At 56.5% G+C, this 18787-nt stretch overlaps 1 protein-coding gene across 1 annotated transcript; it reads left to right on the forward strand.

Moving 5' to 3' along the window:
* Positions 1-4397: 4397 nt before the first annotated feature.
* Positions 4398-14969, forward strand: LOC311514053 (dynein axonemal heavy chain 2-like). Its single transcript, XM_084616359.1, has 8 exons — positions 4398-4586; positions 5608-5695; positions 6479-6661; positions 8834-8990; positions 9456-9695; positions 11744-11932; positions 13824-13970; positions 14619-14969. The coding sequence occupies exons 4-7, from the start codon at positions 8844-8846 to the stop codon at positions 13854-13856; spliced, it is 609 nt and encodes a 202-aa protein (XP_084472485.1). The 5' UTR covers positions 4398-4586; positions 5608-5695; positions 6479-6661; positions 8834-8843; the 3' UTR covers positions 13857-13970; positions 14619-14969.
* Positions 14970-18787: the final 3818 nt, after the last annotated feature.

The raw sequence follows: 18787 nt of genomic DNA on the forward strand, positions 1-18787 counted from the left end.
GCAGCTAAAACCCAGAGCCCAAGCCCCAACACTTCCCATGGGGCTGAAGCCAGGAGCTGGGGTGTTGAAGCCCCTATCCTCAGCACCCCCCACGGGGCTAAAGCCAGGAACAGCAGGCTGAATTCCAGAGCCCCGAGCCCCAGTACTCCCCACAGGGCAGAAGCTGATAGCCCATGGGCAGAGTTGGGGGGCACAGGGGGCGTTGCTCCCCCCCAATCTACAGGGCAAGAGCAGGGCAGTCTTGGGGCAGCTCCACCCCCCCCCACCTCCTTCTCTCCCCACCCCCTGGCCAGGTCGGAGGCAGGAAGCCAGAGGGGGGGTTCCCTGGTCTTCTGCTGCTGTAGGGGGTTGAAGCTGTTCCATAGCTCCCAGCCCCCCCTTTAGAGCTACCTGGACCGGGGACCCAGGTCCGTGGCTGGCAGAGCCCTCAAGGAAACAGGGACTGCAGAGGAGCCCTCCTGGCACACAGCCCCTGCCTGCACACAGACCCAGCTACCCCACCCACACACAGCCCCTACCCACTCCCTCCCTGCACCCTGAGCTACCTCCTGCCCACACAAAGCCCCTAGCTACCCCCTCCCTGCCCCCTGAGCTGTTTTCAAACTTTTTGAGCTGAGCCCCCCACCTTTGAGTGTTGTACCAATAAAATAAAAACCAGCAGGATCTTATTAAAGGGAAAAAGGCAAAATACCACATTTATTGTGAATACAGAAAGAATCATAGTAAGCAGTTAGTTATAGCTATAACATTCCATTCAATCTCATATTTATTCACACATTCATTCATACAAACACACACACACATACACACCCACACACTCAGGTTCTGCAAGGTTGTTATCATAGTTACCAGCCTTAGAGTTGCTCATGCCAAGCCACTGGCCAGGTGGCCTGGACATGAGGAGGGAGCAGGGCCTTGTCAGATGCTCATCTGATGCTCCTGGAAGTTGGTTTGCAGAATCAGACCCCAAAGTTCTCACTTTTTAGAGTCTATTTTTATAGGAATTTCTTCCTATGCCAGTCTATGGGAATTGCTTCATCATGCTGTTGCTGAATCAATCAGCAGATAGCACATTCCTGACGGCTCCAAGATGTTATCTTGTTCTTTGGTTCTCCCATTCTTGAGGCTGTTGGGTGGATTCCAGTCTGCCCTCCGGGGCGGGGGGGGGGGGGTCGTCTGGTTATTTCCACTTGACGCCTTCTTCAGCTGATGGACACTGGATTCTTAGGCTGGCACCTCCCTGATCATTCAGTTATTATCCACACCAAGCATCCATCCACATACATCCTCTATCTCTATTTTAATCACAATGGTTAATACAACAAAAGGGCGGGGAGTCTCTGGGTGCTGTTTCTGTTGTTACAGAGTATTGCTTTGAGTCTCTCTCTCTGTGAATTGCTCTGAGAACAGACTCTGTCTTAGAAAGTACTAACACAATTAGCAGCTTGCAAGTTTCACACATAGAGGGAGAGAAACAGCACCAAAAACCAAGAGACCTCTTCATTAGTAATACCCTGGAATTGAAACTCTGGGGAATCAAACTCATTTGTGATTTTAATACAGAACTTCTTTAAAATAATATAATTTTTGGTTGCACCCCCCCACACACCTTTGTTTGGCTGTTTGTGTTTTTCTTTTTCTTTCAGGTTATTTCAGTTACAGGGTCAAATTTGTTAGTCTCTAAGGTGCCACAAGTATTCCTTTTCTAATTGGGATTGTATGTTTGGGGACAGTTTGAGCCGTTGTTCCCTTGATCAGCCTCGTGCTCACCCTCCCCCTGTGCGATTAACAAGGGGGTAGGGCTGACCTAGGAGGGAAGGCCTTAAACGCCAGAGGCTAAGCAACCCGTGGGAGCTAGCGAGCAGGGGAGTTTGAGAGAGGGAGTTTTGGCAGGAGGGGGTCGTAACATTACCGTGATGGTTAGGAAGGGCCCCGTCTCCTCCACCTGCACCCAGGGCCAGTGCAACCACTAGGCAACTAGGCAGCCGCCTAGGGTACCAACTTGTTGGGGGCAGCCAAAAGTGCGCTCTGGGGAGGTGGTGGAGCGGAGGTGAGCTGGGGCAGGGGGGCACGGAGAGGGCCGCCTGGAGCAAGTAGCAGGGGTGGACAGCGCACAGGGGAACCACTCCCCAGCTCACCTCTGCTCTGCTTCTCTCCCTCCCAGGCTTGCGGCCCCAAACAGCTGATTGGCGCCGCAAGCCTGGGAGGCGGGAGAGGTGGGGCGGCAGCGGCGTGCTCGGGGAGGAGGCAGAGTAGAGATGAGCTGGGGTGGGGAGCTGGCCTACGGCTCCCCAGGCTGGGGGGGGTTGGGAAGCTGCCGGGGGGCACGTCTCAGGATGGAGCGGGGGGGCGGGGAGCTGCCGCAGGGCTCCCCGGGGGGGTGGGGGGGCACGAGGTGGAAGTTTCACCTAGGGCACGAAACATCCTTGCACCGGCCCTGCCTGCAGCTGTATCCAAACAGAGACCCTAACCATGGATGCCTCTGCCCAGATGCTGGTGTGGGTTTGCAGAGACTGTGGCCTGCATTTCCCACTCATGGGAAGCTAGAGTGGGGGGGACCATCCAGTGTGAAAGGTACCTGCTGGTGAAATCTCTCAGAAAGCAGGTGGGAGTGCTACAGGAGGAGGTGGCTAGGCTGAGGAGCATCCGTACCTACGAGGAATTCCTTGAGAGTATTCATGTGGAGACATCCAAGGCTGAGGACACTATCCAGCTAGAGAGGACTGCTGTCATACCACCAGAGGAGGAGGACATGGCTCTGTCACAGGGAGGACACTGGCTGCTGGTTACTTCTGGCAGCAGGCAGTGCTCTCCCCCTATTCCCTACCCACCCACCATGGTGACGGAGAATAGTTATGCTGCCTTGGCAACGAGTGAGGAATCACCCCCAAAGGTTGAAGAGTAGAAGCCATGTACCCCCAAGGCTGGGAGGATCACAGCCACCACTCCCAGGAGGGAACATAGGGTAGTGGTCGTTGGAGACTCTCTCTGAGGGGGACGGAGGCACCCATCTGTCACCCTGACATGGCATCCCGGGAGGTATGCTGCCAGTCAGGGGCCCATATCCGAGAGGTGAGGGATTGTCGAGGATCATCCGGCCGTCTGACTACTACCCCATGCTACTCGTCCATGTGGGCTACTCGTCCAAGGGTGAGGGAGTTGGGAGCACAGGTACTGGTCTCTTCAGTCCTTCCAGTCAAGGCTAGGGGCCTCGGCAGAGACAGATGCATCCTGGAGGTGAATGCCTGGCTGCGAGGATGGTGTTGCCAGGAGGAGGGCTTCGGCTTCGGCTCCCTTGACCACAGGATGCTGTTCCAGGAAGAAGGATGCTAAACAGAGATGGGAGCCACCTACACAGGAAGGGGAAGAGCATATCTGCCCTAACAGTTCATCTGCATTGGTGGTTCAGTGGTAGAATTCTCGCCTGCCACGCGGGAGGCCCGGGTTCAATTCCCGGCCAATGCAACAATGGATTTTTTGGCTCTGTGGTGCAACTGATCACATACTAGCAACATGTCTGCACGCAGAGGTCAGGAGTCCTGAGCAACGTTTCAGTCCAGTGCTGAGTCTTGGGTGCTCCTGGTCGTCTTCGGTGCCAGTGCTGAGTCTTGGGTGCTCCTGGTCGTCTTCGGTGCCAGTGCTGAGTCTTGGGTGCTCCTGGTCGTCTTCGGTGCCAGTGAACTTTCCCCAACAAACCCCTTCGGTGCCCTCTTCCGCCGCTCCCTGCAAAGCTACACAGAGCGACAGCCTCCCCACTTAACTAACTAGCAGCCTTCCTCCTTATTCCCAATGCAGAGTCACAAGCCCCAGTACTCACGCCCCGTGCAGCTCTGGGCTGCAGTGGTACTGGGTCCAGCTCCGGCCTGTCCTCCTCAGGCGATTCCCCCCCGGCACAGTGCTCCTCCTGGCTCACCCTGTCCTTCCCCGGCTTCAGGCAGGTTCTCTCTCCTTCACTTTGTCCAGGGCCTTCCTGCTGCAGCCCTTCTTCCCCCCTCCCCCCAGAGCCACACCCCCAAGTTTCCCTCCTTTCTCTCACTGCTCCCCCTCCCCAGTAGGAAAAAGATTTAAAGGGGCCATGCCCTCTAAACCCCAAGGGGTTACATGTACATGCAGTGCTACTGTTCCAGTCCGGGGCTCTGCCGATGCCCCTCGAGCATTCCCGGTGAGGGAATGCAGTTTTACTTTGGTGCAGGAACCGAAAAGGCCTTGAGAGTCTAACCTGGGCCTTGGAGCCCTGCAGGCCGAGCGTCCTGCTTTCACAGGGAGCCTAATAGACTCTGAGTCACCTTGTTCCTCAGCATTAGACTGCCTGCTAGAAACCCGGATGAGATGAGCCCTTGGATTTTCACTTTGGGGTCTGAGTTTCTTCTCTCCCCCTGGTGATTGCTTTGCAGGACGGGTCTGAGCAAGCGCAATCGAACCTCCGATTCCTTTCCATCCTGAAAGAGCCGTTCCAGGAGCTGTCTACACTGCGGCCCAAAGACATCCCTGACAAGCTTCCCCACCTCATCAGCCTGGTCCGCATCATATGGGTCAACTCCCCATACTACAATACCAGAGAGAGAATCACAGCCCTCTTCCGAAAGGTGGGGGGCTAGTGGGTTAGAGCAAGGGGGGCTGGGAGCCAGGACTCCTGGGTTCTCTCCCCGGCTCTGAGAGGGTCTACTTGGTTAGAGCAGGGATGCGATATAGCTCACCTTGGTACCTTTGCCCAGACTGTCAAAAGGTGGGCCAGAGACATCCAGCCCACTAGGGACAAACTGAAACACGCTCGGTGGCTGGTAGATGGGAATGAGTGGAACTAGTGAGCCGGATGGGAAAGGCCCTGTGTCCCAGTCCCCTAAACCAGCCAGTCCCTTCTGCCTGGCTCCAGCCTCCCTTCCCTGATTCTCCTGAGCTGTAAAAACTGTAATCTATCATTGTGATTAGGGATGTCAGGTTTAAGTGGGTGCCTGGTCCTTGACAATTAAGTCTAAATGTTACTTGTCTGCTTCAGATTCAGATTTGTAGAGCTGGATCAATATTTTATAAGACAAAGACATTAACGGGCTAGCCAGGCAAATACAGCTGAGTGGGGATTATGTACTTGAGCTTTGCTCTCAGGGTCTGTGATCTCCCCAGAGCTCCTGGATAGGATAATCCCCCAGTGTCTTCCTACAGCCCTGTCTCCCTGTCAGTGGGAAGAGATTCTGGGGCATCTCAAAGACTGTGAGCTCTTCCAGCCTTTCCTGGGGCTCTCTTGGGAGAGGGAGCAGAGAGACGGTCTGCAGGCTTGATGTGCCCTTTGTGGGCTGATCCTCAATTCAAATAACGTGCATTTGTGAAATCCTATCCTGGGATTCATGTCTGAGACCCCAGAACCTGAGGTCTGTGAGCAAGGAATCTCTGGGTGACGTTCCTATCCCTTGTGCCAGCAGGGCACTGCCTTCTGTCCCCAGAGCGGTGCTCTACCTTTTCTGCAAGGCCTGGACGATAAACATGAGGCTGACTCTGCGAAGCAATGGAGCTAACATGCCCACCTAGGAGAGTCTACTCCCCATCTCAGTGCCTGCCTCTGAGGCGGCCGTTGGGCACGACAAACATTTTCTCCTTCTGCACTTCTAACAGGCTCTCCGGGAAAGGCTGGGTCCTGGACCAGACTAGCATCTTTGCCCAAGTGGATGCCTTTGTTCAGCGCTGCAAAGACCTCCTGGAGGTACGTGGAAGTGGCACGTGATTCCCCCTTCGCAGTGACAGGACTAGGACATGGCCTGGCGTTGCCCTGCGGGATGATACTCTCACTGCAGCATTGGCACCCTGGCATCGTTGTGAGAGGAGGCTGCATCTCAGCCTCACAATTATTGGTGTTCATTTACTTCGAGCCAATGGCTGCTCTCAGGTGCACCAGGACAAATCCATCTGTTTCCATGACAGAGCAGTTTGGTGCTCAGCGTTTTGTACCGTGCCTGAGACAAGTAGCAGGTGCTGTGTAGTGATTGTTAACAGCTCAGTGCCTGGCATCAAACACTCCCCACACCGAAAGCACAGTAGCGTTCAGCCCAGTGTGCTGTGGAGAGCTGCGCGGGCGGTACACAGCCCTATGTGACAGTGGGGAGCCCCACCAAGGAGGTAGACAGCCCTGGGTGGAGGTGGGAACGCAGCCTTCTGCATCAGCTGATCGTCCCTGCCGCTCCAGGTAGATTTCGTTACAGTGCCCCATTCTGGCGGCGATGTGTGGAGAACTGGCAGATGCTCCTTCCCCGCAACGCATGCAACGTCGTCACATCATGCCATGCTGCCCTGCGTGGGTTGTTGTGAGCTGTGGGAGGGCTGCTCCCAGACTGGTTAGCTGGGCAGTACGGGGGTGTTGACAGCCCCCAGGTTATGCCAACGAGTGCATCCCCCAGATGAAGTGGGGAGACCAGCCCCTGGATGGGCAGTGGGTTGCTGGTGCAGCTGCTGCATTGCATGGGCTCAGCTGGCCTCTTTCCTCCCCTAGGCCATCAAGCGCACCTTTGACAAGAAAGCCGTGGATGTCTACATGCTGTTCAACAGAGAGCTCGCCCTGGTCAACAAAGAGCTGAGCAAGAAGCTGCCATTCCTGCCGGCACACATGTGCCATTATGCGGGCCTGGCGCACTGGCTGCGGGCTCTGCACCGGCGCATCGACAGACCCCTAAAGGTGAGTATCCCACATCCATGGCAAGACCCTGTTCCAGCGTCCATCTCTCCCTGTCTCATGCCGCCACGTCAGGGGCCCTTTCTATCTCTGTCGAATGGGACAGAGCTCTCCTTGGGGGCCTGTTAGCACTGCCCCATAGTCAGCTGCAGAGTGGCTCTTGGAGAGACATAAGAAAGCTCCTTCACCCCAAAGTCTGCCTGTCAGAGAGAGAGGGCAGGACTGACAACCCAGCCGACTCCTGGGCACTAGTTAGACCAATGTACCCATCTCGCCCAGTAGCCCTGCCTTCCTGATGCATCGGGTCAGATCACTGGTCTGTGTAGTGTGGTATCCCTGCCTTCACACAGCACCGACCCAGACAAATGGTTCATCTCGTCGGATATCCCTGCCTCCGACAGGGGCCAACACCTACTGCTTCCAGGAGTAACATGCCACCCCGTTTCAGGCCAGCACTATCCTGTGTTGCTTGGGGGAGTGCGTGTGTGGGCACAGACACATGTATGTTTGAAGCCATCCTGACGCTCCGCCGGGGACCCCCTTCCTCCCGGTATCTTGAAGACTTGGAATTTCTGCCCAAGCAATTGTCGTGGCAGATGTTGTTTTTATTCATCTAACTACCTCATCTGTTTTTGACTCTTTGCCTCAATAACATTCTCTGTCAGTGAGTTCCTTTGACAGGTTTAATTCTACGTTGTGTAACAACAAAACAGCATTTCCAGCATCAATCACAAAACTTCCAGTATGTGCAGGCTTGCAACTGCCAAATCTAGGTCTGAAAATCACCTCTGCCTTTCCTACCTGCCCAGCCCAGGGCTCGGCATTCTGGGGCTCACCTCTCTTCTGCCTGGCAAACACCTCATGGCTCATGTCTCTCTGCCCTGGATTAGGGGTTAGTCATACAATCACGGGCTGCACCAGCCCCAGCACGTCGCTCTGGTGGGTACGCAGGAACTGATTGTAGAAATACCTCCTGCTCCTATTTCTCATTTTGAAGGATCTCAAAGCACTTTACAAGCTATAGACTTGCAATGATCACTTAACACACCATGGAAAGGCAGTTTCCCCTGGGGTGGAGCATTGCAGGAGTTTGCCAGCCACACACCAGTGTTGCACAGGGGTAGCTAACCCAGCACTGACATGCAGCTGCCCCTGGCGTGGGACACAACCGCTGTTCAACAGTATTGCTGCTCAGCAGTTTAAAACAGGACGCAAAGGAGAAGCCCTTGGCTGGCTGAAATTACAGTAGGAGTCACTGAGGCTGGCATTTGGCCAGGACATCACTTTTCTACCCAGTGCCCTCTACATATTCCCGCTTCTGTGCTGGGCTCTGCACAGCGTTGGAACTCCCTAGCGAGTAGAGACGGCTGGGGCCTCAAGAACACTTCCTTGGGGCATCCCAGTTGGGGCTGTAGTTATATAGGGGTCATGCAGCCTCCACCTTCCTCAGTTTCTTCTGTTACCCCTTGAGAGTCCAGTGAGGAAGAGGGGAACAAGCAGGGCGAGAGGAGGTGGGCGGGGAGCTTGAGTAGGGAGAACTCCAGGGTCACAACTCTCATTTTGCATCTCCTCTGAAAGAGGGCACCTCCAGTGCAGCTCTGACTCAGCCCTGCCGCTCACCCGTCAATTGCTTTTGGTTGCCCTAAGGTTGTTTGTGCGTGCGTTGGTTTCTTTATCGCGCTGGTCTGAAAGAGCTGAATGTCCAGTGTGAATTTTATCTTCGGATTTCACTTGTTCTCCAAGCAGTCAGCTAATGACCTAGCCGTGTTTGGGGAGTGCAGGGCTGGGACACCAAGGGGCTGTGAGTGGGGACTGAGGGGCATCAGCAGAGGTAGGGGTGTGTGTGTGAGTGTGTGTGTGTAGTCCAGAGTTGCAATAGCCAGGGGGTGGGGAGGAGACCCTGCTGCATGTACCTATCAAGGGCCCGATCCATGGAGCCAGACTGATCGCACCAGCATGTGCCACACCCATCCCTTTTACAGACCGAGCATGGCCACGTCTCTGCGCTTGCTTTGTCGACCTGTTTTCCCAGCCTCGTATCCTTTTTGGGGACTCACCGTTGACCTGTCTGGAGACAGGCCCGTTCTGTGGATTGGTGGGAGGAATGCACTGCATAGATCTGAATTGCTGACGAGGCTGGAAGCCTGACTCGTCTCGCCCTCCGTACCCCCTTAGGATCATTTCTATGCTGTCCCCAGAGGAGAGGGCCTTGTTCAAGGAGCGGATCCGATACCTGGACAGGAAGATCCAGCCCGGCTTGAAGAAGCTGCACTGGTCTCTGAAAGGGGCCAGTGCTACCTTCATCAGTGAGTGCCGACTGCACGCGAGCAAGGTGAGCTTTCCTCTGACCTCCGTGGCCCCCACGCCCGACTAGCCGGCCCCAAGGCTCCATCCTTCCTCCACAGAGATCTCAATTAGCAGATGGTTAAGGGGTCTCCAGCTGCCGGCATCCCATTGATCTGTACTCTGCTCAGTCTGCCTAGGCTTAGGTGTAGTGGGAGAAAGTCCGAACATGGGTGTTCTCTGCTTAATACGCGTCTCTGGAGGTAGGGAGCAGAGAACCCAGCCTGGCAGACAACACCCCCCGGTTAGGGAGTGAGGAAGAGATAGAGACAGGGAACCCTCTCTGCCCCCAGGATCCAGGTGGGGAGCAGAGGGAGAGCCTCCCACCCCTCAGCCTCATGCCTGCCTCGCCCAGGTGGAGCCATAGCTGGTCAGTTTCACCTCGGTCAAACCCTGGGTGCCTGATCAGATGTGCTCCCTGCCCTGAGCCTGCCTTGCGGCCACTGGCCCTCAGGTGCAGACCATTGTGAACGAATACAAGGCAGCCACCCTGGCCATCGCTCGCAGTGCCCAGCAGATCAGCGAGGCACTGCTGGTGCGGATCACCGGCAAGCGGGTCTACAACGACTTGGAGTTTGAGGAGGACCAGAAGGAGCACCGTGCCTGGGTGCAGCAGAAGCTGATGGATATCCACGAGGAGGTCACCAGCATCATGCGGCAAACCTATGAAGTCTTCAAACACGATAGCACCGAGGTAAGGCCAGGGCCGGGCCAGGCAGCTCCCAGCAGGCCGTGCTCTGTCCGCCTCCTGGCGCAGGTCCCAGCATGCAGTGCTTGGTTTTGATTCTGTTAGGAGACCTGTGTGTAAGGACCTGTGTTCTCAGAGACCTTCTTCTGCCACCTGCAACTTCTCCTTCTTCTCCAACAGCTGACCCTGCCCACCCACCTATCTACCTGACTCCATTCACTTGCCTCCCTCCCTCACCACCGCCTCCCCAGCAGCACTGAAGGGTCAGGTCCCAGGTCATAGAGGTATTCTGGGTTCTTTTTCTGCCTTTGAAGCGTCAGAGGTCGGCCACAGCCAGAGATGGGACACAGGGCCGGTGCTCTCTGGTGGTCCAGAGAATCCTCTCTCTAGTTGCCTGGCCAGTGGGTCTAACTCACCTGCTCAGTGCCCTACCAATCACCAGATTTGGGGTCAGGAAGGAATTCCCCCCCAGGTCAGATTGGCAAGGACCTTGGCATTTTTAGCATCCTCTGCAGGATGGGGCATGGATTGCCTGCTGAGATCATCTGGGCATGCCTCACCTAGTCAGTTCCCGGTCGTCACAGGGGCTTTGGACATGGCTGGCTCGTTGGTCTTGCCCGTTTTCTCCCTGTAGGGCCCAACAGTTTAGTCTTACGAAGACTGAGGTACTTTAGTCTAACTCGGTATAAGGGCACTGGGTGAAATGTAGTGAACTGTGATATACAGCAGGCCCTTAGGGCTTAAATTCTGTGGCCCTCAGTTTCTTTCTGCAGCAAGTTGTGGGCATATGGCCTGTCATAAATATAAAGGGAAGGGTAAACCCCTTTAAAATCCCTCCTGGCCAGAGGAAAAATCCTCTCACCTGTAAAGGGTTAAGAAGCTAGGATAACCTCACTGGCACCTGACCAAAATGACCAATGAGGAGACAAGATACTTTCAAAAGCTGGGGGGAGTAAAAAACAAAGAGTCTGTCTGTGTGATGCTTTTGCCGGGGACAGAACAGGAATGGAGTCTTAGAATTTAGTAAATAATCTAGCTAGATATGCTTTAGATTATGATTTCTTTAAATGGCTGAGAAATTAAGCTGTGCTGAATAGAATGGATATTCCAGTCTGTGTGTCTTTTTGTAACTTATGGTTTTGCCGAGAGGGATTCTCTATGTTTTGAATCTAATTACCCTGTAAGGTATTTACCATCCTGATTTTACAGAGGTGATTCTGTTTTACTTTTTACTTGTATTAAAATCCTTCTTTGCAGAAACTGAATGCTTTTTCATTGTTCTTAAGATCCAAGGGTTTGGGTCTGTGGTCACCTATGCAAATTGGTGAGGATTTTTACCAAACCTTCCCCAAGAAGTGGGGTGCAAGGGTTGGAAGGATTTTGCGGGGGAAAGACGTTTCCAAACAATGCTTTCCTAATAAATAAACCCAGATAAATGTTTGGTGGTGGCAGTGGAAGTCCAAAGGCAAAGGGTAAAATAGTTTGTACCTTGGGGAAGTTTTAACCTAAGCTGGTAAAAGTAAGCTTAGGGGGTCTTTCATGCAGGTCCCCACATCTGTACCCTAGAGTTCAGAGTGGGGAAGGAACCTTGACACAGCCCCTCTGGGCATGGTATGAGGTGACATTAGATTAGGGAGGAGGAGGTTGAGTTGCCCAGCAAATTGTACCAGCATCTAGCTGCTCTATTTTACCCTGCCCCAGTGCCCCAGCATCTGGCACTACTTCCGACAACAAAGTAGGACATTCCCTGGTTGCTTCTACCCAAATGAGTGGCAGTGAAACAGTTAAATCTGGTGTCATTTAATTTAGCACTAGCCTTTGGTGCTAACCCCCACTGAGATGAATGGGAGCAGTTCCCACCTTTCCAAGGTGGACAGACCGAGGAGCTACTTGGGTCACAAAGTGAAGGTCACCTTTGCAGCCAGAAGGGCCAGTGGCCAGAGTCAGGAGCGCAGTTCTGCAGCATTCACTGTCTTTTATCCTGGCTGCCCCTCGCTCTGGTGGCTCCTCCTTGTCTACGCTGCCTTTCTCAGCTGGTTTGTCTCTCCCCTCAGGTGCAGCAGTACTGGATGGCCTACACCATCAAGATGAACAGAATGATGGAAGAGGCCTTCAGGCTCAATGTCAAATGGTCCCTACTGGAACTTTCCAAGGCCATCAATGGAGATGGCAAGACTACACCTAACCCCCTGTTCAGGGTCAAGGTGATCCTGCAGAACAACTACCCAGCGCCATCTGCACAGGTGAGCCCTTCCACTACAGCTTCCAGTCCACTGCAGCCCTCAGACACCCAGCTGAGCCCTGCCCCAAGGTCCCAGCCAGGAATTAGCAGCATGTCGGGGAGGGGTTAAGGCAGGAATTGAAAATGGTTCTAGGTCTGGGGCTTGCTGTGTTCAGTCCTGAATTCGTGTCCCCGCCAAAGCACAGCTTGACCCAGGGCCGGGGAGAGAGTTCAGAGCCAATATTATGCATGCCATCAGGGTCAGAAATGAATGCTGGGAGGCTGGGATTCCCAGCTGCTCAGTCATGCCAGGATAACACATTCACTTCAAGCCTTGTCCAGGACAAGATATTTGACCTCAAAATCACGGCTGTCTGATTACCTTCTTGCTTTTCTTTCTCCCTCAACGGGCAGCTGCGTGGGCTAATCCTACCCCCCCAGGACCCTGGGTAAATCCACAGGTGACAGCTGCCTGCACTGTCATAGCTTCCCTGCTGTTGTTACCCGAGCTAGCTGGAGCGATCAAAGCTAGCTCGGGTCTGTCTACACGTGCTGCAGGCAGACCTCTCCACTGCAGTGTAGACAGACCCTCAGAGCCGGGCAAGCTGACCTTAGTGCCAGAGCAGCACCAAGCAGCTGCAGAAGGGCTTCTGCTGCATGGGGGGTGGCCAGGGGAGAAGGGAGCATGGCTCGATCATCACTGTGGCCTGTCCTAGCTCTTCTTGGCTGGCAGCACAGGCCCGCGATGCCTTTGACCACTACTGTGGCTTTGTTGAGTCTTGTGTTGGAAATATGAGTTGTCATTAATATAAAGGGAAGGGTAACCACCTTTCTGTATACAGTGCTATAAAATCCCTCCTGGCTAGAGGCAAAGTCCTTTTACCTGTAAAGGGTTGAGAAGCTCAGGTAACCTGGCTGGCACCTGACCCAAAATGACCAATGAGGGGACAAGATACTTTCAAATCTGGAGGGGGGGAAAGGCTTTTGTCTGTCTGTGTGATACCTTTGCCAGGAACAGATCAAGGATGCAAGCCCACCAACTCCTGTAAAGTTAGTAAGTAATCTAGCTAGAAAATGCATTAGGTTTTCTTTGTTTTGGCTTGTGAAATTCGCTGTGCTGGAGGAAATGTGTATTCCTGTTTTTGATCCCTGATTCTCTGTGTTTTGAATCTGACTGCCTGTAAGATTATCTTCCATTCTGATCTTACAGAGTTGTTCTCTCTTATCTTTTTTTTTTTTTTGTTCTTCTAATAAAGTTCTGGGTTTTTTGGGTCTTAAAAATCCAAGGCTGGTTTGTGCTCATCTTGTTTATTCTCAAGCCTCCCCAGGATAGGGGGTGTAAGGGCTTGGGGGGATATTTTGGGGAAATAGGAACTCCAAGTGGTCCTTTCCCTGTTCTTTGTCTAAATCACTTGGTGGTGGCAGCATACTGTTCAAGGACAAGGTGAAATTTCTGCCTTGGGAAAGTTTTTAACCTAAGGTGGTAAAAATAAGCTTAGGGGGTCTTTCATGAGGGTCCCCACATCTGTACCCCAGAGTTCAGAGTGGGGAGGGAATCCTGACATGAGCCAGTGCAGATCATCCCCAGGAACAAGAGACCCATAAAGGTGGCTTTAAGCCACCTTTGCCCTGGTCTTGCCCCAAGCAGAGCTGTTGGACTGGGGGATTTGGCCTGTAACCTCTAGCTGCTGTGTGTGGGAGCAAGGTGAGGAAGGGGGTAGCAAGATGAAAATCGGAATGGTGGGATTTTCAGGTCCAGGATCTTGCAGCCTGCTTTTGCTTTTGCAGATGTGGGAATGGAATAGATTTTCCAGCGCTCACCCCATGGATCAGTTTGTGTTCGCTGAGCAGTTGTTGCCTCTCTTCTGGGTTGGGTTCCTCTCTCTACTGGACCTGCTGTTTTGTGTTTCCAGGTGGAGTTTCCCCAACTCTGGCCCAGCTCGTGAATATGGTCAATGACATCAGCAGCCACCTCATCACCAGCATCTCTGTCTTCTGCCACCTGCCGGAGATCCTGACCAAAGGCAGATTCCTCCACGATCCCATCTCTGTTCTCGTGGGTAAGGAGACCGCCCCTGCACTCACACGCTCCCTGTGGGGGCCCTGCAGCTCAGGCTAAAGGAGTCTGCAGCTGCCTTGCCGAGTTCTGCATCCACACTGTCTTGTTCCCTGCAGCCCCACGTTCAGGCACTTCCTGGGTAGACCCGGGCTCTGAGTCTCGCCGCTGTGGGATTGAAAACCCAGTGTAGTGATACCCTCTGTGTTCAGACCACAACGAACCGGCTGCGGTAACTTGGCTGGATCCTTTCTCCCACCCTATCCCTGGAGGAGACGATTCCCCAGCCTGGTATTCAGCTGTCATTCCCCCTTAGCTCAGTTTCCTTGCCACTAACACTGTGGCACTTGGTAGCTGGCTTAGCAGCTACTGCGAGTCACATGTTGAGTCTAGACAGACACTGCCTGAGTATAGCCTGCATCTGTCATGGAATGAGTTCCTGCCTGTGTACACCCAACCCCCTAGAAGTCATTTCCCCTTTCTGTGCCTCAGTTTCCTCCCCTTCTAACATAGGGACAATATTTCCCAGGGACTGGTGAGGCTTTGCAAAACCAGCATGGAAGAGAAGCAAGGGGTTCTGATTGACTAGGACTGGCTGTTTGGGCATCGAAACAGCTGATCACCATTCTATTTGTCCTCCCTCCACACTCAGAGCGTGATGAAGATATCAAGAAAATCCAGGCACTGATCAGTGGTGGTATGCAAGCAAACGCCATGCACCTCCAGGCATACCTGAAGACCTGGGATGTGTACCGTGAGATCTGGGAGGTCAACAAGGACTCCTTCATTAACCGCTACCGGCACCTCAACCCACTCGTGTCTTCCTTCGATGCGGACACTGCTCGGTAAGGGAGGACCTGTGTCCATGGATGCTCGAATCCTGCAATGCCCTTCATTGAACAGACGGGTCTCTTGTACCAGTAAGGATGAGGGCCAAGACCCTTCAGATTCAGGGAAGTCCGCCCTCTTACCCTTCTGAAATGGACAGAGTTCACAAGCTAAGTCGGGCCCGGCCTGTTTAATATTGAATGTGAGACCCCAGGGAAAATCAGAGTCCTGCCGAGAAGGGTGGGTGGGTCGGTAGGGGGCCCCTTGAGGTGCCAGAGAGCAGTGTGGGTGGGTGGGTGGGTAGGTAGGGGGCGCTCTCCCCACAGACAGCACTGATCCCCGTGAGGTGCAGGGAGCAGTGTGGATGGGTGGGTAGGTAGGGGGTGCTCTCCCCACAGACAGCACTGATCCCCGTGAGGTGCAGGGAGCAATGTGGGTGGGTGGGTGGGTCGGTAGGGGGCGCTCTCCCCACAGACAGCACTGATCCCCGTGAGGTGCAAGGAGCAGTGTGGGTGGGTGGGTCGGTAGGGGGCGCTCTCCCCACAGACAGCACTGATCCCCGTGAGGTGCCAGGGAGCAGTGTGGGTGGGTGGGTCGGTAGGGGGCGCTCTCCCCACAGACAGCACTGATCCCCGTGAGGTGCAAGGAGCAGTGTGGGTGGGTGGGTCGGTAGGGGGCGCTCTCCCCATAGACAGCACTGATCCCCGTGAGGTGCAGGGAGCAGTGTGGGTGGGTGGGTCGGTAGGGGGCGCTCTCCCCACAGACAGCACTGATCCCCGTGAGGTGCAGGGAGCAGGGTGGGTGGGTGGGTCGGTAGGGGGCGCTCTCCCCACAGACAGCACTGATCCCCGTGAGGTGCCAGGGAGCAGGGTGGGTGGGTGGGTCGGTAGGGGGCGCTCTCCCCACAGACAGCACTGATCCCCGTGAGGTGCAAGGAGCAGTGTGGGTGGGTGGGTCGGTAGGGGGCGCTCTCCCCACAGACAGCACTGATCCCCGTGAGGTGCCAGGGAGCAGTGTGGGTGGGTGGGTCGGTAGGGGGCGCTCTCCCCACAGACAGCACTGATCCCCGTGAGGTGCAAGGAGCAGTGTGGGTGGGTGGGTCGGTAGGGGGCGCTCTCCCCACAGACAGCACTGATCCCCGTGAGGTGCAGGGAGCAGTGTGGGTGGGTGGGTCGGTAGGGGGCGCTCTCCCCACAGACAGCACTGATCCCCGTGAGGTGCAGGGAGCAATGTGGGTGGGTGGGTCGGTAGGGAGCGCTCTCCCCACAGACAGCACTGATCCCCGTGAGGTGCAGGGAGCAGTGTGGGTGGGTGGGTCGGTAGGGGGCGCTCTCCCCACAGACAGCACTGATCCCCGTGAGGTGCAGGGAGCAGTGTGGGTGGGTGGGTCGGTAGGGGGCGCTCTCCCCACAGACAGCACTGATCCCCGTGAGGTGAAGGAAGCAGTGTGGGTGGGTGGGTCGGTAGGGGGCGCTCTCCCCACACACAGCACTGATCCCCGTGAGGTGCAGGGAGCAGTGTGGGTGGGTGGGTCGGTAGGGGGCGCTCTCCCCACAGACAGCACTGATCCCCGTGAGGTGCAGGGAGCAGTGTGGGTGGGTGGGTCGGTAGGGGGCGCTCTCCCCACAGACAGCACTGATCCCCGTGAGGTGCAGGGAGCAATGTGGGTGGGTCGGTAGGGGGCGCTCTCCCCACAGACAGCACTGATCCCCGTGAGGTGCAGGGAGCAGGGTGGGTGGGTGGGTCGGTAGCGGGCGCTCTCCCCACAGACAGCACTGATCCCCGTGAGGTGCAGGGAGCAGGGTGGGTGGGTGGGTCGGTAGGGGGCGCTCTCCCCACAGACAGCACTGATCCCCGTGAGGTGCAAGGAGCAGTGTGGGTGGGTGGGTCGGTAGGGGGCGCTCTCCCCACAGACAGCACTGATCCCCGTGAGGTGCAAGGAGCAGTGTGGGTGGGTGGGTCGGTAGGGGGCGCTCTCCCCACAGACAGCACTGATCCCCGTGAGGTGCAGGGAGCAGTGTGGGTGGGTGGGTCGGTAGGGGGCGCTCTCCCCACAGACAGCACTGATCCCCGTGAGGTGCAGGGAGCAGTGTGGGTGGGTGGGTCGGTAGGGGGCGCTCTCCCCACAGACAGCACTGATCCCCGTGAGGTGCAGGGAGCAGTGTGGGTGGGTGGGTCGGTAGGGGGCGCTCTCCCCACAGACAGCACTGATCCCCGTGAGGTGCAGGGAGCAGGGTGGGTTGGTGGGTCGGTAGGGGGCGCTCTCCCCACAGACAGCACTGATCCCCGTGAGGTGCAGGGAGCAGGGTGGGTGGGTGGGTCGGTAGGGGGCGCTCTCCCCACAGACAGCACTGATCCCCGTGAGGTGCAGGGAGCAATGTGGGTGGGTGGGTCGGTAGGGGGCGCTCTCCCCACAGACAGCACTGATCCCCGTGAGGTGCAGGGAGCAGTGTGGGTGGGTGGGTCGGTAGGGGGCGCTCTCCCCACAGACAGCACTGATCCCCGTGAGGTGCAGGGAGCAGTGTGGGTGGGTGGGTCGGTAGGGGGCGCTCTCCCCACAGACAGCACTGATCCCCGTGAGGTGCAGGGAGCAGTGTGGGTGGGTGGGTCGGTAGGGGGCGCTCTCCCCACAGACAGCACTGATCCCCGTGAGGTGCAGGGAGCAATGTGGGTGGGTGGGTCGGTAGGGGGCGCTCTCCCCACAGACAGCACTGATCCCCGTGAGGTGCAGGGAGCAGTGTGGGTGGGTGGGTCGGTAGGGGGCGCTCTCCCCACAGACAGCACTGATCCCCGTGAGGTGCAGGGAGCAGTGTGGGTGGGTGGGTCGGTAGGGGGCGCTCTCCCCACAGACAGCACTGATCCCCGTGAGGTGCAGGGAGCAATGTGGGTGGGTGGGTCGGTAGGGGGCGCTCTCCCCACAGACAGCACTGATCCCCGTGAGGTGCAGGGAGCAGTGTGGGTGGGTGGGTCGGTAGGGGGCGCTCTCCCCACAGACAGCACTGATCCCCGTGAGGTGCAGGGAGCAGTGTGGATGGGTGGGTCGGTAGGGGGCGCTCTCCCCACAGACAGCACTGATCCCCGTGAGGTGCAGGGAGCAGGGTGGGTGGGTGGGTCGGTAGGGGGCGCTCTCCCCACAGACAGCACTGATCCCCGTGAGGTGCAGGGAGCAGTGTGGGTGGGTGGGTCGGTAGGGGGCGCTCTCCCCACAGACAGCACTGATCCCCGTGAGGTGCAAGGAGCAGTGTGGGTGGGTGGGTCGGTAGGGGGCGCTCTCCCCACAGACAGCACTGATCCCCGTGAGGTGCAAGGAGCAGTGTGGGTGGGTGGGTCGGTAGGGGGCGCTCTCCCCACAGACAGCACTGATCCCCGTGAGGTGCAGGGAGCAGTGTGGGTGGGTGGGTCGGTAGGGGGCGCTCTCCCCACAGACAGCACTGATCCCCGTGAGGTGCAGGGAGCAGGGTGGGTGGGTGGGTCGGTAGGGGGCGCTCTCCCCACAGACAGCACTGATCCCCGTGAGGTGCAGGGAGCAGGGTGGGTGGGTGGGTCGGTAGGGGGCGCTCTCCCCACAGACAGCACTGATCCCCGTGAGGTGCAGGGAGCAGGGTGGGTGGGTGGGTCGGTAGGGTGCGCTCTCCCCACAGACAGCACTGATCCCCGTGAGGTGCAGGGAGCAGTGTGGGTGGGTGGGTCGGTAGGGGGCGCTCTCCCCACAGACAGCACTGATCCCCGTGAGGTGCAGGGAGCAATGTGGGTGGGTGGGTCGGTAGGGGGCGCTCTCCCCACAGACAGCACTGATCCCCGTGAGGTGCAGGGAGCAATGTGGGTGGGTGGGTCGGTAGGGAGCGCTCTCCCCACACACAGCACTGATCCCCGTGAGGTGCAGGGAGCAGTGTGGGTGGGTGGGTCGGTAGGGGGCGCTCTCCCCACAGACAGCACTGATCCCCGTGAGGTGCAGGGAGCAATGTGGGTGGGTGGGTCGGTAGGGGGCGCTCT

The sequence above is a fragment of the Lepidochelys olivacea genome (assembly GCF_965140295.1).
Source record: "Lepidochelys olivacea isolate rLepOli2 genome assembly, chromosome: 28".
Classification (NCBI taxonomy): Eukaryota; Metazoa; Chordata; order Testudines; family Cheloniidae; genus Lepidochelys; species Lepidochelys olivacea.